The 26,944-nt window shown below is 40.8% G+C and overlaps 1 protein-coding gene across 5 annotated transcripts in view; it reads left to right on the top strand.

Moving 5' to 3' along the window:
- abr (ABR activator of RhoGEF and GTPase) overlaps window positions 1–26,944 on the top strand; it is a 97,192-nt gene that overhangs the window by 46,882 nt on the left and 23,366 nt on the right. For all 5 annotated transcript variants that reach the window (XM_026370472.1, XM_026370473.1, XM_026370474.1 and 2 more), the window contains 12 exons: window positions 727–834; window positions 1,766–1,826; window positions 6,092–6,144; window positions 6,239–6,379; window positions 6,981–7,102; window positions 8,055–8,223; window positions 9,971–10,090; window positions 10,373–10,448; window positions 10,561–10,665; window positions 13,861–13,935; window positions 18,809–18,906; window positions 19,003–19,134. In XM_026370472.1, coding sequence (XP_026226257.1) covers window positions 727–834; window positions 1,766–1,826; window positions 6,092–6,144; window positions 6,239–6,379; window positions 6,981–7,102; window positions 8,055–8,223; window positions 9,971–10,090; window positions 10,373–10,448; window positions 10,561–10,665; window positions 13,861–13,935; window positions 18,809–18,906; window positions 19,003–19,134 — 1,260 coding nt within the window. The remainder of the gene's footprint in view (window positions 1–726; window positions 835–1,765; window positions 1,827–6,091; window positions 6,145–6,238; window positions 6,380–6,980; window positions 7,103–8,054; window positions 8,224–9,970; window positions 10,091–10,372; window positions 10,449–10,560; window positions 10,666–13,860; window positions 13,936–18,808; window positions 18,907–19,002; window positions 19,135–26,944) is intronic.

Genomic DNA, 26,944 nt, shown 5'->3' with positions numbered 1-26,944 from the left:
ATACAGTAGAAGGACAAAAGTACCAAGTCTTACTCATTTATTCTATTCAGCTGAATCCAATCAATTGCTTTAATTGCGTGCAGTCAGTTCTTCAGCCTAGCCAATTCAAGCATTCAAGCTGTAGCAGGATGCATATTCATGCACTGCTGGTTTGCAGCTTGTGTTAGAATGCACATACAGTGCTGCAGAGAGGGGCTGTTAATAAAGAAGAGGAGGACAGAGCAGTGTCTCTGTTTCAGTCAGGAGGAGACTACACAGAGTCACCAATCTAGTGGCATCGTGTACTGCCTGTGTGTATGCATGTATAGACGCATTATAATATACACACAATAACAGAACGTTGTGTGTATGAGATAATTTTACGTATGCTAATTGTGCACTGCAGCACTGTTCAACCATCCGCTTCAGGCAAATTCTGATGAGAATAGAAATTAATTCATCAGCCAGCGCTGTATATGAATTTTAATGTAATCATGCCTGATACACAAGTGTAAAGGTGCTAATACAAGGTCAATGTATTTGCTCCACTGTATTTTGATTTACTGCCGTGACAGAATTGTGTTGTGAATGTTTTCATAAACCAAGTGCAAATTGGATCTCCTATATCTGTCAGATCAAATAGAGTGGATGTAAATCTCATTTTAATGTCTGTCATCTGTCCCTCACACCTGCTAGTTTCTCCTGCACCGTAATACCACTTACTCTGTCCCTTTTCATGTGACCCAGGCCAGCCAACTGGGAGTGTACAAGGCCTTTGTGGACAACTACAAGGTGGCACTAGAGACGGCAGAGAAGTGCAGCCAAGCCAACAGCCAGTTCCAGAAGATATCTGAGGTAATGTCATCCTGCAAAGAGGAAAGGACACTCACAGAGTGGGGGGAAGGATGTCCCGTGACAACATGCATGAATGGAGGAAAAAATGCAGAAATCAGTAGAATGTTTAATGTCTCATAAATAAAGTTGCTGTTTTTTGCATTTTATGTTGTCTGTCACTAAGTCAGAGTTCATTACTAATCTGAATTACTATAGGCAAATAAAAATCCTCCTTTAGACAGTAAGCAAAAGTGTTTATGGGAAATGTCTTAATCTTAATGTCTTAATGTCTTAATCTGGGAAACACTAGTTCACAACGAACAAATCCAGTATGTTAATGTTATAATGTGCTACAAGTAGCCTGCTCGAGCTTGTTAGTAACTGGACAGAAGGTTTGGACTACTGTTAGTTAGTTTCAGTAAGGGAAATATATTTAGCATTGGCTGCTGGTATGGAGGAGGGGTTTTTAAGGGTGCTAAAATCCTCCTGAGAGCTTCAAAGGTGTCATAGATGTTAATTAACAAAACATCTCTTACTGAAATGAAAATGCTAAATCCACTCTCATTCCACCGTTTCTACTCTGGATTTGTACGTCATACATTAATTATGCACAAAAGATAGTTGGATCCAGTCTCCTGCTATATGTGCACTAATCAAAAATACAAAACAAACATAGTATTAGAATGCTGAAATATTAGGAACCTGAAACTATGGTTTTGCAACCCTTAAAATCTCTTCCTGCTCAGCTTTTAAACTTTAGAGCATAATCGCACAGTAATGTAACCAACATTTCCTGTTGTGTTGTTATCAGTGGATACTTAGAAATTCACTTTTTATGTTTGCTATACTTCTTCATTAGCTCTGTCAGCTTCAGCCAGGCTCGTACAGAGCAGTGTGTGTTTGTGGTGGTGTGTATCCATTCATCAAATTGACAGTCTCACTTTTCTTTCAGAACCTCAAAGTAAAATGTCCTAAAGACTCCAAAGACTGCACCACCACTGTCTCACTGGAGGGTAAGTCTGCGGGTGGCTATGTGTTTGTGTGAGCGTGCATGTTGGCGTGCGTCTCTGCGTGAGCGTACGTGCGTCTCGGCTGGCTTGGTGCTTTAAGACTCCACTCCTGCCCCTTCTACTTGTGTATGCAGTGGCGGGCTTTGGAAGGCAAGCGCCCGCCAGTGTGTGTGTCTTGCACTCTCTCTCTCTCTCTCTCTCTCTCTCTCTCTCTCTCTCTCTCTCTCTCTCACACTCTGTCCGTCTCTGCCTCAGAAAAGAGGAACTGAGCAGGAGAACAGAGTAAGGAGAGGAGAAGAGGGATATGGAGGTGCTACTGGTCCTCAGACTGTGTTGTAACTGCACATACGGTAATGCCTGCATGCTCTAAGCTGTCGCTGTTTGATTTAGCCAACATGCAGTGCTGTTTTTCTGTTTTCGTGTCATTTTAATTTGAGCTTGGATGTGTTTGTTGTTGGTTGTGTGGTAGGTTGTTGGTATAATGTGTTTGCTAGAAAGTTCAGTTCAGACATTTATTAACAATCTGTCCGATACTGAGTTGGGATCCCGGTATATCTGATTGAGAATTGGACCTTTTCGCTCGGATGCTCATGAAGAACAGGGGCTGTCTCTTGCTGATGATTTCTGACCTTAAATGGTATTTGCCTTTTCTGTGCATTTATGTGCTGTAGCCCACGTAATCAGTGAGTGATAAAATTAGTTTCCTTTGTGATGATCCTGTGTGATGAGCTCACCAGGGCTGACAGGGGCACATGTTCACATCTTCTAACATACAGAATATACAGGAGGACAGCGTCTCCTATGAGTGTGTGTTTGTTTGAAAGTGAGCCGTGTTTAGTCTGTATAGGGGATGTTAGCACTAGACCACTACTCATACGGAATATTTATTACCATAGGATCGGAATAAGTCTGATCTGTGTGTGAAAGAGTGAGTGAGTATGTGTGTTGGGGAGCTTGTCCATGCCTGCACACTGCTGGCATCTTGCAAATTTAAGCTGTTTGGGGGATTTTCCTCAACGAAACCACAGGGTAGACACGGCTCTGTAGATTGGCTACAAAGGAAAGAGGGAAATCGAAGGCTGTCCAAATTAGGCAATAGTAAGCAAAAACGATGATCCAATCGTGTTGTGTTTGCCACACTAATAGATGGAGGTGTGAGTGTTTATATGTATTTAAATTTTAAGCAGCATGTACCCGAGAAGTATTAAGAATTGTTTTCACTTTTTCCTCCTCAGATATTATATATATATATATATATATATATATATGTTCTCAATTCCACAAGACAACGATATGATTTGTTTCCTTTACAGCAGGTTATGTTGTAGTTAAGTAGCATCAAACCATGTTCATATTCCCTCAACAATCCGTGTTTGTCAGCACCCAGGGTAGCTGCTTTGATTACTTTTTGTATTGCTGTTCCTTAATTACTTGGTGAGGCAGCGGAGGCATATCTCTGAGTCAACTCGGAGACTACAATTACCTCTTCCTAATCCCTCCGTATGTCTGTTATCATACTTTCTATCTTTAAATCCACCTCTATCCCCAATACTCATCCCCCCGCATCCTTCTTGCCAAAGGGACATGTGCCCCTTTTCTTCATTGAAAGAAGTCAATGTTGTTTACAGTAATAAAGCTTTCTATTTGATCTGACTGACACTTTTTAATGAATGGACTCAAATAGCAACACGAGAACTAAATCAAACAAGCGTCTGACTTCCTGTGTTACATGGAAATGGGAACTGCTCTGCACTGATACCATTTACTCTCTTTTCTTTAATCCTTATATGCCCTCTCTACCTGTCATTCTGCCTTCTCTATTTAACCTCTACTGTCAGTCTCACGCCGTCCTCCCTGTCCCGCTTATGGCTCACACTTGGCACTGGCGGCTTAATGTCTTGCCAAATGTAGATGGTTGAAGCTGGCTGTCCCTTTGTCCTAGCTGTAGACCTGAAGAACTGTGTATGTGTGTGTGTTGTGCCTGATCAAAGACTTTGTCCACATGGTCTCTCCCCTAGTTAGCAAAGATGTGCTATCTGTTTATCAGCCAAGTTGTCAAGGCGACCTTGAGAACAGGAACAATAAGACGCCATGCTGTGGCAGGTCATTGACTTCCAATAATCCTCCTCTCCCCTGTCCGATTCTCTCACTCACTGTCTTCTCGTCCTCACTCTCCCTGACTTTTGACTGAGCTTTTAACTTGCTCCAGCTCATGTCCATGCATCTAAAACCTACAAAGATAACATGATCCAAACTTATATAGCCAAAAATCATCATGCATTTATCATTTATTGGTATAACAAACGTGATTTTTTATATACAGTCTTCAGTATTTAATATACACTGCATAAAGTAGGCCATACGTTATCCATGTATTGATTTATACTAACAGCTAAAATGTGATGTGATATTTGTGTTATACCCAAGGTAACCTAAATCCACCCACACTTTCCTAAATTGCCTCTTCTTGGTGTGAATTAAAACCTGCACACACTCATAGTTAGATGTTTTCACATCCTTTGCAGTCAGTGCAGGTCGTGTAGTAAATCCTCCAGGAGGTAGCAGTATTGGTTCACTGAGCCAGGACCATGGATGGAGGCCGCATTATTAATGACCGCAGGGTGGAGAAACTTAAAAGTGCATCAGCAATGCCCTCTATAAGATTCTCTTTGGTCCTACACAGTAGTTGAGTGTGTATCTTTGCATATATGAGCATAAGAGAGTGTGTAGAGTTTAATATGACAAACCCTATTTAGCAAAGCTGAAAATGTTCATTGTAGATTTCCGCTGTCGTTGGAGAAGGTGAAAAGAAAAGAGAGAGAGCACTAACAAGTGGGAACAGGGAGCGATAATGTCTCTGTACAACTGAGCAGCTGGACAATGCAGTGTTCTGTCAGGGATGACCCACCCTGTGTTTCAGTTGCTTAGCTTTTCTTCCCTTCATCACTTGCTTTAAGTCACTTTAATACATGAAAATTGCTCCATTGCATGGAGCTTTATGCCCTTGATTGGGTGTGGATTTGTTTGTATTTGTTGTATTTTTAGTTTTTGCTACTTTTGTCTTGTCGACTTTCTTTCTTTCTTTCTTTCTCTCTTTCTTTCTCTCTTTCTTTCTTTCTTTCTTTCTTTCTTTCTTTCTTTCTTTCTTTCTTTCTTTCTTTCTTTCTTTCTTTCTTTCTTTCTTTCTTTCTTTCTTTCTTTCTTTCGTTCTTTCTTTCTTTCTTTCGTTCTTTCTTTCTTTCTTTCGTTCTTTCTTTCTTTCTTTCTTTCGTTCTTTCTTTCTTTCGTTCTTTCTCTCGTTCTTTCTTTCTTTCTTTCTCTCTTTCTTTCTTTCTCTCTTTCTTTCTTTCTTTCAGAGCAACATTATTATACATTCCTTTTACAATACTTTGTGACACCAGTGGCATTATTATTTTGAGACCTTGAGACGTTTTTGGCATTACATTACATGACTGCTGGGACCAGTTCTGACAAAGATAATCTAGAATAAAAGTTCTTTCTTTCAACCCCCACATCTTTTCTTTTACATTTATATGTGGGTTTGCTTCTTATTTGTTTCACCCTAGGGGTTCTCACGTCTGCTGTCTTTGCCTGCCATCCATCTCCTCTCTGCAATACTTTTCCCATTTTCTCTCCAACTCTCCCTCTGTCCTATCTGTTGGTTTCTCTCACCTAGAGCTGTCATAAATGTCAGACCTGCCGCTGTTCACACCACCTCAATGGCAAAGCCGTCCTAGGGGAAAAGCAGCCAAGTGTGGTGGTGCAGATTTAAATTGAGAAACGCGAACGCTGCTATTTGGTGACATTGGGGCACGGGCACAAGTATAATTACAGTTCTTTTTTTTTCTATATGAGTGTTTCAGAGAGCCTCTCTTAAAGTCCAGTGCCTGTAGTTTACCTAGTAGCAGCGTCAATATGCAGTGGAAGCAAACAGTTTAGGAACCAATAGTTGGCTGCAGCAACAAACCTGGAGATGAACTACATATTAAGCTAGGTGCGCGCGTGTCTCCATCCATTTCCCCATCGTGCCGTCACAGACTGCGGCTTTTCCCTACCTCCAGGACAGGTCTTCTGCATGTTTCACTGAAGGACAGTTCATCAGTGAGGATGCTTGCTGTAATTAAACTGAATGTCAGCCTCATCATCAGCCAGACTGGAGATGCTGTTTTAAGCTCAGCGTGGACCTGCCACCTATGACTGTATGTGGGTGCGTGTTTGTATATGTGCATGTTTGTGTGACGACACTGACTCATCCCTCTCCTTTTCAGCTCTGCTTTACAAGCCGATTGACCGTGTCACCAGAAGCACCCTGGTCCTTCATGTAAGTACATACTATAGTGTATGTGTAGTGTAAGTGTAAGCACACACTATAACCATATGCACCTAATAATACATGTTTTGTGCATGTGTTTCAGGATTTGTTGAAACACACTCCTAAGGACCACCCAGACTTTCCCCTCCTCCAAGACGCCCTGCGGATATCGCAGAACTTCCTCTCCTCCATCAACGAGGACATCGACCCTCGCAGGACTGCTGTCACCACACCCAAGGGAGAGGTGTGTGTGGGATTATCTGTGTGTGATTGCAGTACTGTGCAGCACCACAGCCTAATCAGTAATAATTGACTTTGGAGTTAGGTGCTGTGTTATTGTTCGCTAGAAGAGAGAAACCATAGATGGAGGATGAAATTGAGTGTATGTAGGAACGAGGCCTGTATTTCTACTCTGAGACTCAGGTCTAATCAGAGTAGTTTATATCATCAAGAAGAAGCTGTTTTACCCACAGGATTTGAAGGAACCTTTCCCATTATTTCAGCTCTTTCTTTCTTCAGTTCTTCCTTCCCAACATTATTAATAAATAAATAAGTGATAGCAATCCAAAGCCTCAAGCATTTCTTACACTTTTTTCTGTCTTTATAGTCGAAGCACAAAATGCAACTTTTTTGTTCCCCCAGATTATGTTATGTTTATTTTTTTGTTTGGTCACATGGCTAGTGGCAACAACTTCACAAGATAAGTCATTAGGTATCAATAACTGATAAGATACCAGTTCACAAGTGAAGAAAATGAAACATGGGCCATTTTCTTATTCTTTGCTCCCAGTTTTTACCAGAACTCAACACTATTCAACAAGCATTGACATCAGCTCTTCTCTTAGGCTCGTCAGCTTGTGAAGGATGGTTTCCTAGTGGAGGTTTCAGAAAGCTCCAGGAAGCTGCGGCACGTCTTCCTCTTCACCGATCTGCTGCTTTGTGCCAAGCTGAAGAAGACTGCTGTGGGGTGAGCTTTTCCCTCTGTCCAGAGTATCAAAGCAGTGTACTGAATTTACCACAGATGCATTAAATGCCTGCCTTTAAAAGGCCATTAATAGTTCTAGTTATATGACGTTCGTCTCACACATCAACATGTCAGCTTCTGACACTGAAACAGAAACGATGACTCCGGCACTATATAAAGAATTCTGTCTCTTTCTGTTCTTGGTTCTCTGAAGCAGGAGGGCTTTTTTGAAGCCAAAATAACAGAAGAAAAAGTCTTAACTTGCATTTTACCCTTTAGATTTTAAGGAGTGGAGAACAGTAGCAAATATACATGATGAAAATACTGACGGCGTTTTTCCAATAAAAAATTGTGCAAGTGCAAGCAGAGGGTTGTGTGTTTCAGGAAGCAATCTGTTTTAGCTGGAGGCCGAGTAAGGAGAGGTGACACAAACAGAGAGGGATTATGTTGTGCTTGTGACGCCACATCCAAAAGCTCTACACAAATCCATAGCTTAAGTGTCACATTTACATGATTGCTTGACGCTCATCTCGCAGCACAGAGGCCACTGTTAGCCTGATTGGATCTGATTTTGGTTTACATTCAACATTTGTCTGCGTTATTTGCAGCTGCCCCTCAGTTGGAATATCACACAGCGTTGCTATAACTACCAGACCTGTAAATCACACTGTTATGGTCTGTAATGTTATCTTAACAAGCCGCCTACAGACAACCAACACACACTAGTGTTAATTAGTTATATTTACATTGACTCAGCTGCCACGTGTTCTGCATCCTAAATGTTTTCTCAGTGGCTTCAGAAAATGTTCAACAGACATTAAATAGATTTCACTGCCACATGTTTAAACATTTACAACACCTTGTTAAACTTTTTTGCAAATGTATTGAATATTTAAAATGGAAATAAAGAATATTAATTAGATCCTGAGTTCTTACCCTTTCTGTCCTTCTGCAGTCGTCACCAGCAGTATGAGTGCAAGTGGTACATCCCGCTGGCAGACTTGACTTTCCAGACCCTGGACGACTGTGACCCTTGCCACAGCATCCAGGTCCTGCCTGAGCACGAGATAGAGGAGATGAAGATTAAGATCTCAGTCACCAAGAGCGAGATACAGAAAGAGAAGGTAATTCTGTTGGTATTTATTAACACGTGGAGCAAACTGTATTCCTGTGGCTTTGGATGGCATGGTCAGGAACCCTGAGATGTTATAAATGCTTAAAAAGGAGCAGGTAGAGGGTTTTTACTGGTCCTGATAGAGAATTTAATAATGACTGTGGACGCCATTAGCTAATATACATCAACTGAATAAGTCAATGTAACTGAAATGACTTTAAATATTACGTGTCACCACATCAACAAGACAGGAGGTGTTAGGTAGTGGTGGCAGGTTAAGAAGATTATCTACAGGAAGTGTTTGCTAATGGCCATTTTAAAATCACCATTACACCAAAAATAGTCTGAGCTTCCTTGATGACTATTATTACAATCATCACCACATATGCAGTAGTCCCCAAAATGAGATCTATTAAGTCATTGTCACTAATTGACAAAAACGGCCACATTTAAACAGGGGGGTAGTGTCCCTTTAAGAAAAAATAAAAATAGTCTCCTCTCTGATTGGGACCTTCCAGTGTTCCTTAGAATTACTTAATTGGCTCTTATTGTTATAAAAATACATGTGAGTGACTCAGGAGGGAAGTCATTTCCAGTGAAACTTTGATAGCTATCTGTTTATTTATTGTGGCGTACAGTCTTTTACGTAATCCTTCTCATTGTCAGGGATTCCTTACTGGAACCACGGCGCCTTACTTTATCTCTTACTTGTCACCCACGGTTTTGTTTGTCTTAGAAGGAGTGGCTGTATTTTTTTATGTAACGTGAGGAAACTCCTGCAATAGTGACTGTATAAAAACACAGATAGATGAGGAAAATCCAGACTTGTACGTAGAATAATGTAGTTTATCAGACCGGGAAATAAAATGAACCTTAACTTTAACTTCTAAATCAGTAAAGAAAAAATCCTCTGTCTCTCAGATTGTTGGAGTGTTTTTGGCGTCAGTGGTTAAAGTACTGTTTAACACTTCAACAATCTTCAATATTGGCTCAAGCTATTCCTGTCAGTGCTGAAACATGTTGTTGACAAAAAAACCAAAAAGCTGTTTCAAGCGATATTAGTATGTATCGCAATACGCCTCCATGTCCATGGCTGAGACCCACCAAAGCCTTCAGGAGCAGAGAGTTCCTGTTATTCCCCTCTCACAGCGTTAAACTCGCCCACTCGAGACACGGCGACTAGCCGCGGCTGGTATTTGGAGACAGACGAGGCCAAAGCAGCGAGAGGTTCAGCTGATTGTATCCAGGCTATGACTCATGGCTTCCTGATGAAGGCTATGAGGATGCATGTATTTGTTTTCCTTTATTAGTCACAGAACTGACATCCCTGAATTACTACACACTTTAAAGGGCTTATCTTTCCTGGAGAATGGGAAATAGTGTTTTTAAAATCTTAATAACTGAGAATGAAAAAGAAACACACAATAATAACAAATACATGACCTAGAGATACACAAGAGCATTTATAAATTCAAAGTCAAGTCATTTTATTCTGTTTCCTTGAAATACCAAAGACCAAAAGCTCATGTTGGACTGGCCCAAAGCAAAAAAAAAAAAAAAAGCATATTTTAGAGCAGAGTGTGATTGTTCCAGGAGTTCCTGTTTTCACCGTAGCTGTGAATCTGCACACTGTGATCACTTGGTTACAACGATACTGTGAGCTTCTTGTGATATTGACTCTAAAATGATGTTTATTGTGTCCTGGTGTTAGGATGCGTGTGACTTGTGACTGAACATGTGCACTGTTTGTTTTGTAGAAAGCACCAAAGGGTCAGAGTCGCGTGGAGCGTCTGAGGAAGAAAATGAACGAGCAGGAGTCGTGGCTGCTCCTCCACTCGCCCACCATCCCCTTCCGCATCCACAACAAACATGGAAAGGTAGTCTGTCAATCCCAGTGCTTCATGGGATTTGTGTAGCCGCAGTGCACAGTCCTCACCACTAGAGGGGGATATGCACTTTTCAAAAGTGGCCTTTGTGACTGAGTAGATTCCCAAAATAAAAATGTTATCACTGATGATGTAGGGGTGTCACACCACAGCATTTTTAGAGGTTAGATGTGTTACCACATCACACAGTTTTTTTGTGTGATTTCTGATTCACTGCTCTTTTAAAAATAATTGGAGGGCAGAGATTACTAGTGTTTTCCTGTGTGTATCCAGAGCTTCCTGTTTCTGTTGTCCTCTGACTACGAGAGGTCAGAATGGAGGGAAAGCATCCAGAAACTTCAAAAGAAAGGTAACTCTTTAATAAACGTGTTCGGTTGACTGTTTCTGTTCTCACAAGTACAATCTGCTCACAGAATAGTGAAGGTTTGACTAAAGCTGTGTGGTTGCTGTGTGTTTTTCAGATCTCCAGGCATGTGTATTAAGTTCTGTTGAGCTCCAGGTCCTGACCGGCTCCTGTTTCAAACTCCGAACTGTCCACAACATTCCTGTCACCAGTAACAAAGATGGTAAGAAAGACAGACACGCTCTTTTTTTTTTTTTTTTTTAAATTCTCTTATGTTTAGACACTTTGTCTGTTTCTCCAGTTTTTTTTTCCCACAAAATCAAACATGCTGCTTCTTCCTCTTCTCTCTGTTTCGGGTTTAAATCGACACAAAAGTGCCCACTACATTCTCAGCACAAAAAAAAAAGCCACATAATGAGCGAGTGGGGGCCTTGCAGGAGATGAATCTAGGTTACAATATGTTTCTCATCTAGCTTGTAGCAACCAATGCCACGCAGTATGTTGGCGGAGGCCTGCACTGAGCTCTCGGCTCCTATATGTTTGTTTTTGCTCCTGATCTCCATGCTCACACTTTCAGAGGCTGCTGGTGACATTAAAGCCATCTGGCCGACCTACTCTGATCTCCTTGAATGCCACAAGGGTCTCTGCTTTCACATGTGATAGCACACACACACACACACACACACACACATATTGTAACCACATAGCTCTGAGAGATGTTTCAGTAGAATCAAAGGCACACTGTCTTAATCTTACATTACACAGGAAGAAGTCCACATTTGCTTTTCATACTGTGGAACCTTTGTGCAAGCAAGGCGTTATTTTCACATTCAGTGCCTTGGTGACCACACTAAATGTAGTTTTTCTTTTCTTTTTCTATGCTGGTGAACATTTAGAGAGTTTGGGTGAGATACAGTGCATCCAGAAAGTACTTACAGCACTTAACGTTTTCCACATTCTGTCAAGTTACAGCTTTAACCAAATGCACCAGAGCTCAGTTTAGAGAGTCATGGCTGTGTCTTCTGTACTTCTGTACGTGTGATTTATTTTATTTTTTATTTTTTATTTTTTGTCATTTTTTATTTTAATAAATTTGCAAAGATTTCAAACAAACTTCTATCATTTTGACATTATGTTGTATTGTTTGTAGAATTTTAAGGAAAATAATGGATTTAATTGAATTTTTAATGAATTTAGAATCAGGCTGTAACATTACAATATGTGGAAAAAGTTAAGTGCTGTGAAAACTTTCAGGATGAATAGTAGGTAATTGTTTTCCTTTTGTTGAGCCAAAGTGTTTATACCTGTTCATGCTTATTACCCAGCACTTACTTTTAATTATTTTATGTACAAGTACATGTAAATATTTTAGATTAGAAGTTGAATTGTTTCTTACTCAGTGCTCCCTATGCAGTTTATTTAATCAGCTTTTCATGAGGCAAACTGGCTCAATCAGCGTTTCTGACATGACAAAGCATTTCAAGTACATTAGTACATTAGTAAGTTAGTCTCACACATCTAAGAAATATTTACATTTTACAAAACCTCGCAAATGTCCCCCTGCTTAGCAACAGGTGTCATGTCTTTAACTTTCTACTGTAGGCTTATACACTCTACATGGCTTAGATTTATAACAACAAAAACAAATACTATCAATAAAAATATTTTCTATCCATTGATTTGCTCCAAATAAGACCTGATCTGAATTTGCTTGACGTTTCTTCCCATGGCTGAGTTGATTTGATTTGGTTTATATCCTCTTACCATGAACTTCACAATGTTTCTCTAAAGAATTATGTTAAAAGTCTATTGCAGCTCATTATTAAAGTGGTTTAGTTACAGTGTTAAGTTTTGTTTAGCACTTTGAATGACTCCAGGAGGTTTTTACTTACATGTTAATTTGCTCATCTCATTTGATTAAACCTTTTACAGTAAGTATTTTTCTCTCTCTTTTCTTGGGAGATATCCCCGTGTCTTACTGCACAGCTCAGACCTCACATCTAGTCGTAGACTTTTGACCCATTCCTCATTATAAATCAAATATAAACACACACACACACCTTACTGACATGAGATGCTGGGAGCACAGTAGGGGTTGAAATGGACACCAGCTGGCAAAGGAATGTTTCTCATAACTAAGAGGATGGATGGTGTTGCAGAGACCCTGCAATATTCACACTTTCATCTGACTCCATCAAATGAATCATGTACAATTCATCACACATTATTTGATGGTTTTCTTTGAGTTTCCACAGTTTATTGTTCAAGTTAGATTCTAATTAAAAGAACAGATTTCAATTTACTTCTAGATGCAGCACATAGGCCACCTCGAAGCTGAACCTTTGAACTGTCTCCATGTGAAACTCCACTGTTGCTTATATACAATACACACACACACACAATAAATACCAGTGGACGACTGCTCTTCTCTCAGCTGCCTGCAGTGGAGCTCCAAACAGTCCTGCAAGCCTCCATTTGAGTTTATTTGCCAGGAAACACTCAGGCTTCATAGGCCTTAAGCAAAGCAGGAGTTTACCCCTTCATGTGCATGTCGGCAGGACAAGGGGGTAAATCAGGCCACCCAAAAACAGTCTGCCCATGAACCTCCAGTCAGCAGCCAGCTCAGTTGTTTTGGCAGAAGACTGTGCTTGTTGTTGTGTGGGCTGATACTGATCTGAAGGAAGGTTGTAATAACAGTCAATTTTCACTCTGATGCGCAAATAATTTATTTCCCTCAACCATTTTTCGTGTGTGTTTAATTCAAGTATTGGGTCCGTGTCGTTTGAGGTTTAAAGCATCTTTTCTCAAACACAAAGCAACTGTTTTTTTGAATGGTGAGAAGAGTTATTGTAGTGGATGTTAATCATCGTATGGTCCGGACCACCTAAACAGACAGGAATGAAATAACACACATCATTTTATGTTGATTAGCCTTTTTATAGAACCTTCGAATGGTTTCAGACATTGAAGTGAACACGAAGGCCACGTCTAGGCCATTGACCATGCAAGACACAAAATTCTTATGCACTAGTCTAAGTCTCTCATATTTCTATCTGACACTTCCAAGTCCATTAAAAACAAAAAGTTGCTTGGTAAAAAAAAAAATAAAAAAAAAGTATGAAAAGGGCAGCCAATGTCTGTTTTTAAGTCACAGCTACTGTTCATGCAAATTAGGAACAAATGTGCACGAGTGGTTTGTGCATGTGGTTCAGTGTGTTGATAGAATGTCTAAAATATTAGGGGGGGCAGGATTGGTCAGTATGGTGATTTCCTTTCTCTTTCTATCTGTGAATCTCTCCACACAGGATATAGAAGTCTCTTTTGTATCGTCATCTTACTCACTCTTAAATATGCTATGTGACCATACTGTACAGTATTTACACCCAGAACTGAACTATCTGCTCCGTTTGTTTTCCAGATGAGGAGACTCCTGGCCTGTACGGCTTTCTGCATGTGATCGTCCACTCTGCCCTTGGATTCAAGGAGTCAGCCAGTAAGTGGTCCAGAAACAGCTTTTTCTTTTTACCACGCTTGTGCACTCACTGGCTCAGCGTCCCCTCACACATAGCTGCTGCGCTTTGCCTGCCAATGAAACACATGATCCAGTCAATCACTCCAGCCTGCACATGCGATTTCCATCATGCCATGACCAGTACAGACATGGCCAGATAGATAGAAGAAAAGAGCAAGATGGAGGATAGGAGAGAGAGAAAGACGGAGTCTCAGAGGAGTAGTGGGAGCCACAGTGGAATTCCTGTGGTCCTCATTTGGAGACATCACATATGACACACAAACATACCAGGTCCATAAAAAAAAAAATGCGAAAGAACATCTAAAAACGTGCTTTGCATCTTTGGAAAGGAAACTGCTGATTACGGTGTCTCTAAAATTGCCTATCTCAAATGTTTGTTCGTATAACAACGTGCAGACACAGCTCTATGTGTGTGTTTATTACCAGCAGAGTGTGGTGTTGGCAGGAGGCAGTTTCAGACGTGTCAGTAGTGGACAGCTGGCATTTTGGCACACTTTATGCTTTGTTGCACAAGCACCAGTTAAATATCAAATATCTGGAAAAGAGACAGAGAGGGAGAAATATGAGTTCCTCGGTTACCATGACAGCCTACTGTATAAGAAAGCGGTCCTGCTAGAATTTCCCGGGTAATGGATTGGAAAGCTCTCTCCTCTGAAAGCCCGTTTGATCCTCGATGGAGCGCAGGGAGCTGAGCGGTTTAAAAATGAAAAAGGTGCATGTTTGTGTGTGTGTGTAGCACAGAGGAAGTTTGCCTGATACAGTTTGATGTCCGTGTGTCATGAGGTGCATGCAAATCATGGAGGTAGTGCAGGCTAGATGAAATGTTGGCGTCGTTAGAGAACACAGTGTTGGTGATGATGACTTTTACAGAATTTATCATTATAACAAATGAACAAAGAGATTCCATAGCTGGTGTAAAAATGTGTCAAAATGAAATAGAGTGTCCACTTTAATGGAAGTTAAAAGGTTAATTTAAAATAATTATGATGAAACCAAGGAGGAGAAATCAAAGAGCTGCACATTTTTTCCCTTTTTGTGTTGTGCATTCAAACCATTGCAAAACACTGTCTTCAGTCTGTATAATTGTCTCCAACGCCACAGATTACTACAATTACACCATTTCTTTCAGTTAGTCTTTTTATGTTGAATATGTGCAGCAGTGTTGTGAGTTAGAGGTCTGATGTGGGTTCAGCTGCATTACTGATGTCTCCTTTACTTAATCCATTTCTCATTGTGTTGATTTCCCCTGTAAGCCACGTATTCCATACACAGATTTTTAAGCAGTTTGCTGCTCTTTTGCATAACTCTGTGTGTGTGTGTGTGTGTGTGTGTGTGTGTGTGTTTGGTTTCTGTTTTTGCATATTGAAATTATTATCATATCAAAATGTAATGACAGTCATTACTCAATGCTTCAGATTGTTAAGTAGACATGTAATCATCCACAAGTCTCTTGTTTTGATTGAAAAATCACATATGCATATAAAAGATCCTTTTTGGAGTTATTTATACAATCCCCCCAACACCAGCACTACTAGTGGGAAAGGGCTTTATATTCAGCCTGGGGCAAAGTAGTCAAACTGGGTCACAGAGGAAGAAGCTGGGAGAGGAGCATCTCCCAAAAAAAATAAAAAAAAGATCACTGGGAAAATACTGTATGACCTAGTAGAGAGGTGCAAATCCTGTCACTTTGCTTTTTGGTTTATTTTTTTGTGTATGTGTGAGTGTCAGTGTGTTTTTCTTATATCTACAGTAGCAAGAAAAATATGTGAACCTCTTGGAATTTTATGTTTTTTTCATTAATTTGTCATAAAACGTGATGAAGAGTATTAAGAAAGATAATGTGACTAAAATAACAAAAACATTTCTCATATTGCATGTCTTTTATTGAGAACAACCATGAAAAGCTTATATGTTTTACCTACTGTAGACTCATGAACACAGATGTTAGCTCAGTTAGTCAGTTCCAATGATTCCTTCAAATCTTTGACTGTCCAGGTTGTTTCTTTACCTCATTGATGAGTCATTGTGCTCTTCGGGTCATTTTGACTGGACGTTCACTTCCTGGTAGAGTAGCCACAGTCTGAGAGTGTCTCCATTTGTAGATTGTTTCTCTAACTGTAGACCAGTAAATTTCTAAAGTCTTTGACATCACTTTATAACCTTTTCCAGCTTTATGTAAATCAACAATTCTTCATCATAGATCCGTTATTATTTACATTACTTTTTCTTGCCACTACCGTAGTTAGTACTTAGTTAGTTGCTCATGCAACTAAGGGATCTGTATTTAGTTGCAACTGGTCCATTAGTGCCTAAAACTATATATGCTGTGCTTTTATTCTCTATTCTCAGTGTTTTGTCATTCATCACTGACCAAAAAAAAAAAAAGAAACAAAAAAAACTGTGTTCACATATTCTCGTGATTTCTGGACATGATCGAGTCCAGCCTTGGCCGCATGCCTTCCCATTCACTGTTTGTTATGCGTTTGTTATTTTTCCCCTTCTGGATTCTATGAAAACAATTGCATTATGCTTCTTCCCTCCTTATTCTCTTAGAAGAATATTTTCATGAAGCTTTCAAGCAAAACATATAGACACATAGTATCGCGGTTTAGTTAACTTATTATCACTTGTCTCCTAACTTTGTGACACACAATTTGATCCAGCAGTCAACGCAGCCCTGGGCAAAGATTAGCCTCCTGCATAGGAAGACACACACTAGAAGACAAGACTAATTGAGACAGAGAAGGATAGTATCCATTAACTCCTGCATTTAGGGGTCAGAGACCGCGTGCTGACCAATTTATCCCCCTCATACTCTGAGCATGATGGTGACCTGCCAGGAAAAATGAAAACTCATGGAGTTCGGCCTCTTTCTGTGTGTCCTACTTACCAAAGCCCTCCTAGATCCACTGCTAGCACTCAAAAAGACCTTTAAATGTGTTTCCCTGTCCTTGTTTTAGTTTTAGTTCTAGGCACATAAACCCATTTCTGATAGAAAGGAAATGAACTTCCAGATAAATATAGGAGCTGCCCAGAACTACCAGTCCACAGTCTCTGCTCATGGCTCGATGAAAAAGAGAGGTTTAAACTCTCTCACAGTGCATAACAAATGCATGCTCTGCTTTTTCAAAAAAACAAAAAAAAAAATTAAGCAAGCAACAGCTGTTTTTGTAGTCATATGAAAGTGCCAAACTGGATCACAGCTGTGTTCTTCATAATAATCTCGCTGGTTCATACTTCAGAAATGTCACTGCTTCCATTTAATGAAACCAACTCTGACAGGTAGGTTTGTGTGTTTCTGTGCTGTTAGAGGTCAGGGCAGAGGTGATGGACGTGAGCTGTTATGCTTCTGTAGGTAGCGGAAGTGTACAATAACTGCTTCATTTTATAGATATCCCCCAGATGGTCACAGTGAATTCCACTCTGCTGAACTTCCCTCATACCACTGCAGCTAATCTCTTCCTCACTGGGAGTAATTTTGCCAGAGTCTTTCAAGACGCTGAGAAAACAAACAGAAGGAAAGAACTCAGATGTAACTCCATTATACTGTGTAGTGTTGTTTGTGATAGTTATATGGCTACATACGTGAATGTTTGCCGTCATTGCTCACCCACGGTGTGCGTTGATATTGATCCATAATGGTAACCGAGCACTTGTCAGACTTGCTGTGTAAACATGTTTCCTGTCACTCAAGTTTGTTTGTAAATGTATATTAGATCAACCAGCACCCCTGGTTTCCTTTCCCAATCATGGTGACTTTGTGGTGAAAGGTCAAGCTGTACATTCATCCATCATGCTGTCAGATGGAGGTGAACCCCCTGGGTCCAGGCTGGGGGATGTACTACAGACACTTTACAGACAGCTGGTAGCATGGTCTGCAGGAACAGCTACAACAGCATTTAAAGAAACACATTAACAGAGTTAATTGCTCCGTTTAAGAGCCGAGCACGAGCAGATCCCAGAGGAGTGAACGGCTGCCGTATGTGGATGTAGAGAGTGGAAGGGGGCCTGGTGCTGCTGAATGTGTGCACAGGCAGGAGATTGATGCGTGTCAGCTGACAAACTACACCATATTGGCATTGTGACGGGATATTTCACGTTGATGGAACTCAACCTTTTTCATCCTGTAACTGAACGTTTGTTACTTATTTTCTACCTGAGTTAAACACTCAGTTAGTTAGTGCCATAGTAAAGGCATCCTTTAAATATGTCCCTATCAAGATGTGGATGATACTGTACATATGAATAAAGATTGTTACCTGCTTACATTCATATGTAACGTATGTGATGTTGAATGCTTCTGAACTTCACTGGTAATATGCATATGTGCAAGTAGCTCTGCAAATACTGATGCTGCAAAGCTTAATCCTCTACAACTTTGATTAATTAAATAATTAACAATTATAAACAACAATTAACATAAATGACAAGCCACAAACATGTTGTTGGTGAACATAGCGTACCCAGACGGTAGATTTATGTTCCGTCTGATCTTGCAGTACAGCATCCAGTATAAACAGAGCTGCAACCTTTTTCTAACCTTAACCAAAGTGCCTAAACCACACATGCTGGTACACATGTGGTGTACCAGCCGTGCACATTTTACACCCACCAATCCATCTCTACCACCTACTTGTAACTGTGCTTTAGGTTGACTTCAAAGGTTATCTACACACTAGAAAATGTGTGAGACTTGTAATTTGACTCCCACGTGTTGTAGCAGTGACCAAACATTCAAGAAATCCACATAACTGCAGCTTTTTATCTGTAGCCTATTTGTGTAAGTCAGTTACCTTGTCTAATTGACCTGTCTATGTTTTGTGATTCCTTTTAGACCTGTACTGCACCCTTGAAGTGGACTCCTATGGATACTTTGTCAGCAAGGCCAAGACTCGAGTCTTCAGGGACACTATAGAGCCACAGTGGAACGAAGTCAGTCACCAAAACATCTCCCGCTACTGTACATTTCTCTAATCACAAACTACAAGCGCAAACATTTCATTCTCCCTTTGCTGTGTCATTTAACAGGAGTTTGAAATCGAGTTGGAGGGCTCCCAGTACCTGAGGATCCTTTGTTACGAGAAGTGTTACGACAAAAGCATGCTCAACAAGGACGACAACGAGATTGTGGACAAGATTATGGGGAAAGGACAGGTCCAGGTAGGAGGACAGCTGCAAAACAACCAAAATAAACCAGATCCAAAGAAAGATGTCTGTGTTACCAACATGTGACTCATTTTGATTGGCTGCCCTCTGCGCACAGTGGAGTGGTTTTGTCATGGTGGCCTCAAATGGTGCTTGTTGAATTAATAGTCTGAAAGAGAGCTTATTTAAGGGGGTTTCCCCTGTCTGAGGACAGTATCTATAAAAATCCCTCTCACAGTCTTGTTAAGTAGAAGCTGCCTTTACAGTGGAATCTGTGGTTTCTTGGCATTGAGGGAAAATGCTGCAGCGCTGTTTACGTTTTACTGAGCATCCTACAGAGCACTCATGTTTCCATTTTTCCAGAACTTCGTAGAAAAATAGTTTTGGTCAAGTGAAGCTTGACTCCTGTCATTTTCCTGCAATCCAGTGAAATTACTGCTGCTGCATGGAGCAATCTACTCTGCCTTGTAATGAATAGAGCTTTACTTTATGCATTTGAATCAGCTCTTGAGTTGCTCTTATCAATTAATTCCCTCAAGTGTTTTTTCTGAAGTAATGCATGTTACAGTGCAAAGGCTTGTAGAAGCTTCTTTTTGCTTTACTTCAGACAGTAGAAACTCTTCATATACAACATAAGGCAGCTGCTGTAGCTGTTCCATTTGATTATATGTGTCCCTAAATGTTGCCTTTGATTTTCTTCGAGGAAGAAAATGGGAATGAGTGCGGGGACACTTTAATGTAACAGAAAATAATTAATTCGATATTTACTTTCTACGACGCTAAGACCCAGCTTCTAGAACAGCTGCCAGTCAAAGAGACAAATGCTGCTGCTACTGCTGGGAACATCCTCTTAGAGCCAACAACAGCCAAGAAAACAAAATAAATGCACCACGTTTACTGGCACTTTGTGAGAGGGGGGTAGAAACGGTGAAGGAGAATGGCATGTTCTGTCCCAGACTCCGAGAGGGTGGGAATGGTGTGTGAGGTTGCGGTACGGTATAGAGGGGTTGTTGGTGATTCAGACTGTGTAGCTGGTAGAGAAAGAAATAGGTCACGTTAGGAAAAACGTGCGTTCATATGGGATCAGTCATATCAAAGGCATCGATAGTAGAACCAAAATATACATTTATAAATTTAAAGTGACTTTGGCTGAGGATATTGTTCCCATCAAGCACTGTATGGACGACCTATTAATATAAATCTGCTTTTACACTTTCTTGAGAACTTACAATCTATTAACCCCAAATATCCACTTATGTTTTTATATTGTAGAAATATCACAGAAGTTAAAAGCTGACTTCTGTCAGGTTTATCATATTAGACGTATCCCCTGACATGTTGATGTGGCTAATTAATTGAAACATGTTTTCAGATTATTAGCCAGATATGTCTAAAATGCATATCTATAGAGACTTTCGCTTGGACCCGAGCTGTTTTCTTTCCTGGTGAAGCTCAGTTTAGAAGGAGCCTTCAGTGTTTTGCTTTTCTCTCTGGAGACCCCCTGATTTATTAAATAAGGTTGTAGAATGCTGACTGACCGTAAATGGGCATGGTGAGCCTGAAGTTTTCCTTTTTTACCCACTTCTGTTCCTTTACTTTGTTACAGATGAGAAAGCTGATCGCTTCTCTCATCAGAACATGGTATGATTCAGGCCAGAGATTGTATTTTGATCGTGACCAAGGAAACCTATAGGATATTTAAAACAGTGTTTTCTGTAAACAGTCTGCCTTTATGGGTAGGATGTATACTCATGTCCGCCACCGAGCACATGCACACACGCCTGCAAACACAGAAAAGAAAGGAAAAGCAAAGGAGAAAGGCAACAGTAACTCTCATATTAACTTGATTGAGTTGCTTGTCCACAGGGGAAATACCACCATCTATTTCCAGATGTCCCTACAGCAGATAACCTCTGATCTCTGAGGTCACGTTGCTAATCCTCTATTATATGGCAGCAATGTCGGGGCTGTGCTCCTCTTGTCCTTCAAACTGGCATGACAAATGGATTCCTTAAAGTCTCCAAGCAGAAAGAGAAGTTATATCTTCTGTGTGTTGTCACAGATGTTTTTTTCTGAATGTCCCAGCAAGTTAAAATCAGAGATGATTGTTTCAGACCTCAACATGACATTTTAGATCAGATTAGAAACGTTCTCGATGTTTCACAAATCTCTGGTTACGAAGGCTGTGTCCACACTTGCTATGAAGAGGCACCGAAGCCTGAACTGGTTGTTAGTGGAAAGAGCCTCACGCGTTGTGCAAATTCTCAAGTGACCCTTGTGTGTTGGCTGTAGCAATACTTATCTTCAGGGACTGATTATGTAACAGCTGAGGTTAGACGTCCCTGTACTTTGTGTAGCAGCAGCATCATATTACCCAGCATCAGTGAAGCTTTCATCTAGCAACCCAGCTGTCGTGCACCCCATCCCAGGCTCCCAAAGGCTAACCTCGTAGGATTTTTATTTCATGGCTTTTCAGGAGAAGAGTTTGTTGTCTTTCATACACCCACTAGCTCCCTTAACAGTTTAGTCTGTCTCTGTCAGCTGGTGCACTGTTGAGGGCTGGTTTAAAAGAAAAAACAGGTTACCCTTTCTGGGTACTGTGTAGACCCCAGCTTGACATCGTTGTCTGTTTTCTTAAAGCGAACGTTTTCAAAGTGTTTCAAAGCAGTTATAGTGCCAGGCCCATGCTGTGTATATACGCTGTAGAATTCTGATGTTCTTCCTGGGATCTGTTGGAGCCACTTTTTAAGCTTAGGAGTCAGAGCCCAGAGTGCCCCTACCACCACTGTAGCCACTATGCCCTTCACTTTCCTACACACACACACACACACACACACACACAGATATAGATCAGCCACATTAAAGCCACCTGGTTGTTGTAATGTGACAGCGGTCAGTGTGGCCAGCATCATATATTTCCCATGCTGACCCCTGTCAACCACACTTCCCACTACCACCTTCTCTGATATCAATATGTCTGATATCCATAAATCTGCTTAGAGCTAATAGAGAAAAGATGTTCCCTAGACCGTGACTTCAGAAGGCGCCTATTAGGTTTTCTGTGGTGTCAGAAAAAACCAGTGAGAGTTTTTCTTACATCCCAGGGTACACTGCACATACGAACTGCTAATAGCTGATTCAGCATACTGTGCCAATTTTTTAAAATGTGAACAAATATACTGTAACCTTCTCCCAGATATAGATTGTGGGACCTGTAGTGTCATAACATTGAACATGAATATAATCACACCAACAATCACAATGTTATGTATTTCATAGTGTTTTAATAACCAGCAGCAGCATATTGCTTCAGACACATCTGATTATCCTGTTATTCCTGTTGATGAACATCTCCAGTAATGTCCCCAGCAAAGGTGCACCACCTCAACCTCTCACCCCCTCCACCTCCTCCTCCTTCCTTCATTCCTGAGCCTCTCTTACCTCCCTCTGCGTTACGCTGGGGGTTGCTTTTATTGGTTTGTTGTCCGGGGTAAGTGCATGTCTACCCCCCATGTCCACAGTGTTACCATGCTTCAATTAGCAGAAACCTGATAGTTTTGAAATGCTTCCCGGAGATAATGAGAGCCAGAAAAGTTGGCCATTAGGAATGAAAAGAGAAAGATGTAATGAACCAGTTTGTTACTGGCAGCTCTTACTTCCCTCTCCAAAGCTGAGGAGCTGAACAGGGGCGCACGCATTAGCTGCTGTTACTGTAAAACTACGGGTGCAGAGGGGTTGTAAAGTTTGAGGTGCACATCTATATGTGCACTCTCATTTCCACTTAAAAGCCAGAGATCTCTACATGAAGCATTAGATTCGTGTTTGACATTTACATGCGGTGTGAAGGATTTATTGGTGAAAGTGCAGTTGTTTGGGCTAAAAGCAGGCTGACCATGTGGAGAGTTAGTGGTGTGCACCGGTGGTACTCTGCCAGCTCACAAAGTGCAGGCCTTAAGTTCTCATCCAGTATCTCAGGGCTCAGTCAAACTTCATGTCAACATCAGGCTGTCATGAGAATGAAATATAGGGCGATTGTTTTTATGAAACATAAATATGGACATTATGTGTAAACATTCAGCAAAACTGAAAATATAATAGGAAATCAGCAATTTCAACACACATTCAAATCTGATTACAGGTTCCTTTGATAGTTGAGTTTTGTAACGCTGAGTGGAACAAATTTATTTTTTCTTTACTTTGTTTTTTGTGGAAACACTAGGACTCTTAACTGTTTGTTTTTTCTCTGCATGTAATTTCAGTTCAAAAATGTCTGCCTCTTGGGCATGAAGTGTGGAGGTATTGTATGTAGTATGTGTGTATAACGTGGAGCTCAGTTGTTTTAATAAGATTGTGTGTGTGTGTGTGTGTGTGTGTGTGTGTGTGTGTGTGTGTGTGTGTGTGTGCATAGTATTAATATAAATGAGTGTCTAATAGATGGTGCCATCTATTTGGTTTCTGCCCTCTGTCATTTAGGGCTCTAATCTGTCATACCCTGCACACCCCCTGCGGCTACACACACACACACACACACACAGCGATGGGTGATGGGCTAACACATTGTAAATTATATCAATAACCCTACTGCTACATTAGCTGGTGTGTATTATGTACACATGTACATTCATTCCCTAACAAACAATATCCTGTTCCTAAACCTTCTTATTTTATTCTTTACATTCCCTGTTCATTTTTTTCTTCTTCTGTTTTTAATGAGGCTCATCCTTCATAGTGAGTCTGTGTTTGAGCATATGGCACTTTTTTATTGATGAGTCCCAGTTAAGCCCACTTCCTCATCAGACAGTCCTTGATCAGTGGAGCTGATAGCAGTGTTTTGATGGATTTTAAGGCTTTCTTTGTCATCTACCCACAAAGAAGCTCCATCACACCCCTCACTTAGACAGCCTTTGTTCCCACTTAAATCATCCACTCTCTGCCACTGGGGATATATATGTCCTAAATAACTACATGCATTCTTGGATCATCCAATGTGTATGTGCGCGTTTTTGCTTTTTTGTTTTGTTTTTGTGAATAAAAGAAAAATATCCCCTGACCTGCCAAGTCCACTTCATGTGTGAGTTTGAAGGAAAAACAGACAGTTTTCATCAACATTTGTCGCTAATGCCTTTGTTAGTTTTATACTTGTTATGTCTTCACTCAAAGAACAAGGAAAAAAACATATCGTGATAATACCTTCTCCTAAAGAGTGTGTCTGTTGGATATAGTAAACATTTTAGGTCTTGTCATTGAGAGGTTCTCTTATTAATTAAAGAGCTGCAAGAACAGAACATTAATTAACAGGAGTATAAAACCCTGCAGACATGTTGGTGGCTTACATGGTTAGAGTAACACAGGCTGATGTTCACCATCCTACAGTAGCTTAATTGTAGTCTAACATTTGCTAGATGAGGGCGGATCAGAGTATTATTAGTCTTGCAGGTATTTAAGAACTGAAGAAACTGAAATGCTGGCATGGCCGTGGCTATAAGTGAAAAGTCAAAAAGTCATTAGTCATCATGGATTTTGGTGAAGGACATTGCCATCCCTACAAACACAGAGCTGGTCTGGCTAAAAACGGACTTCAGAATCTAATTGGTTACAGTAGAAGTATTGGGATGCCAGATTGTTCAAAAACTTAGCTGCTGGGCTCTGTACAAGTCGGAGGCGTTGATTCAGCCAGGGATAAAGAGTGAACTGTGAACCATGTAGGAAGAGCAAAGTGAAAAGCTTTGGTGCAGTTGTTGTACTGGTGATGACCCTGTGCAGGAATAAAGTGAAGCTATAAAATTGTCATTTAATGGTCATAGAATCTGTGTGTCATTGTCTCTTTTTTGCGTCACATCACAGTTTTCCATCTCTTACAGTAGAAATACAAACACACTGCTGCTCCCCAGCGAACCTCTGAGATGTCGGGGGCAAGCCGGCTTGGTGATTGGTCCTCATTGTAACATTGCATAATTTCAGGGAAGTGTAGGGGATTGACAACAGATGTAGAACTTCCTACAATGAACATGCACATGTAGCACATTTGGAGAGGGCGGTTAGAGAGTCAGAAGAGAAAGAGAGAGCCCCAGAAGAGTTCATATTTGAACACAGAGGCTGTTGATTCAATATTTACATAGAAGCAAGAGGGATGAAAAACATTTTATTTACATTTGCCTCTTCTCCATGAGCATCCAAAGTTCCCTGCTTTGTAGCATTGTCCACTTTTGTCACCATCAAACAGAAATCATTTACATTTCTCCACCCTTTTGTAGCAGCAGTTTCTTCTTTCTTTGTATTTGTAAGACATTCCTACAAATTTAATTCCATTCCATTCTTCACCTCTTCAAATTCACATATAAATCTCACATGCACACATTCTTTGGCTCTTCTCAAGCCGTGGATTTACAGACGACAGATGACATTGGGGAAGGAGATTCACCCCATCCCTCTCATCACAGTCCCACTCTGACTCTCTGAGGGGTAAAGCTCATTTCATGCTTGGCTCTGCCAGCCTGCACACTGCGAGGCTCAACCCAAAGGATTGTCTCAGGTCACACCCCAGTTGTGGATTTCAAGAAATCCCTGTGTGGTCAATGAAAGTCGGCCTGGAGATACACTCGTTGATTCCTCACTGTCGTCTTTGATCCATTTCAAGGTGTTAGCTGTTGTTTTATGATATTTAATTTCTTTATGATATTAAATATACTAGTTTTGGATGATGTACATTTCCTAATGTACTTAACCGCCTCCTCTCTCCACCCCACTCTCTTCCTTTGTCCTTGGTTGACTGGTGGGACAGCTCTACAGAGACACCCCTCGCTGTCTCTCCCACTTCTTTTCCTAATCAGCTTTCGCATCGCTGCCAGAACCACATCTCTGACCACCAGATGCGCCTCTGTCTTTTTTAGCCCTTCAAAACCCAGTGGGACCGGAATACTTTCTCCCCATCTCTGCCTCCCTTCTCCGTTTCCCTCTTGTTGTTGTTGTTGGCAGCCTCACGGCCAATATTAAAGTAAATGGGCCTTAGCAACACACTGTGTCCCAGCGTGGTGAGCCCACTCTGGCTTTGAAGTGGCCAGTCGGGGGACCAAAGCTGTTCCTACAACAGTAAGAAGCAATGAATATCCATCCCCACGCTACCCAGGGGAAGCTGGTGATTGGGTTGGACAGTTATGAAGCTCCAGCATTTACTCAAATGCTGCTTTGTTTAAATGCTGTTGTCGGCTGGTTTTGTTTAGACATGATGATTGTGCAGGAACTACAATGCTTTCCACATGGCCAGAGCTGGGGTCCGCGATTGAGCAAGTTTGCCCACTGTAGTTCTGCACCTCATTATGTAGGATAGTTGATGTGAACGCTACCACATCACATGTACTGTTTTTTGATTCACTCTAAATGTTTCCTTTGGTTGGATCTGTCTATTTTCCAGTCACATTTCTATTTTATTATTCATTGACATTTCTTATACAAATTCTACAATTTTTGAAAGCTGAGCCTCACCTGTGCTGCCTTCCAAGAGCTATGGACGTGTATGTACTGCATTTGTATTCATACCTAATGTCTCCTTGTCCTTGAGTCTCTCACTCTTTGTTGAAGTAACTGTATGTGTGTGTGTGCTTCAGTAAGCTGTCAGATCTGTTGTCATACGCTTTGCTGGTCTCCTAAACCTGTAATAGCTCTCACACGACCACTGCCATTGAATGAAGACTGCAACAGGAATGTGCTTGTGGAGATACACAATGCTTCTACTAGTTGCAAGTAATTTTTCAGTGTGGCAGTATGATGAGAATAAGAATTCACCAACCTCCTCGGTTTCACAAATCTCTAGCTAATAACTTGTGTT

Source organism: Anabas testudineus, chromosome 14 (assembly GCF_900324465.2).
Source record: "Anabas testudineus chromosome 14, fAnaTes1.2, whole genome shotgun sequence".
Classification (NCBI taxonomy): Eukaryota; Metazoa; Chordata; class Actinopteri; order Anabantiformes; family Anabantidae; genus Anabas; species Anabas testudineus.
The sequence above is the reverse complement of the archived record's forward strand: the minus strand, read 5'-3'. Positions and strand labels throughout refer to the sequence as shown.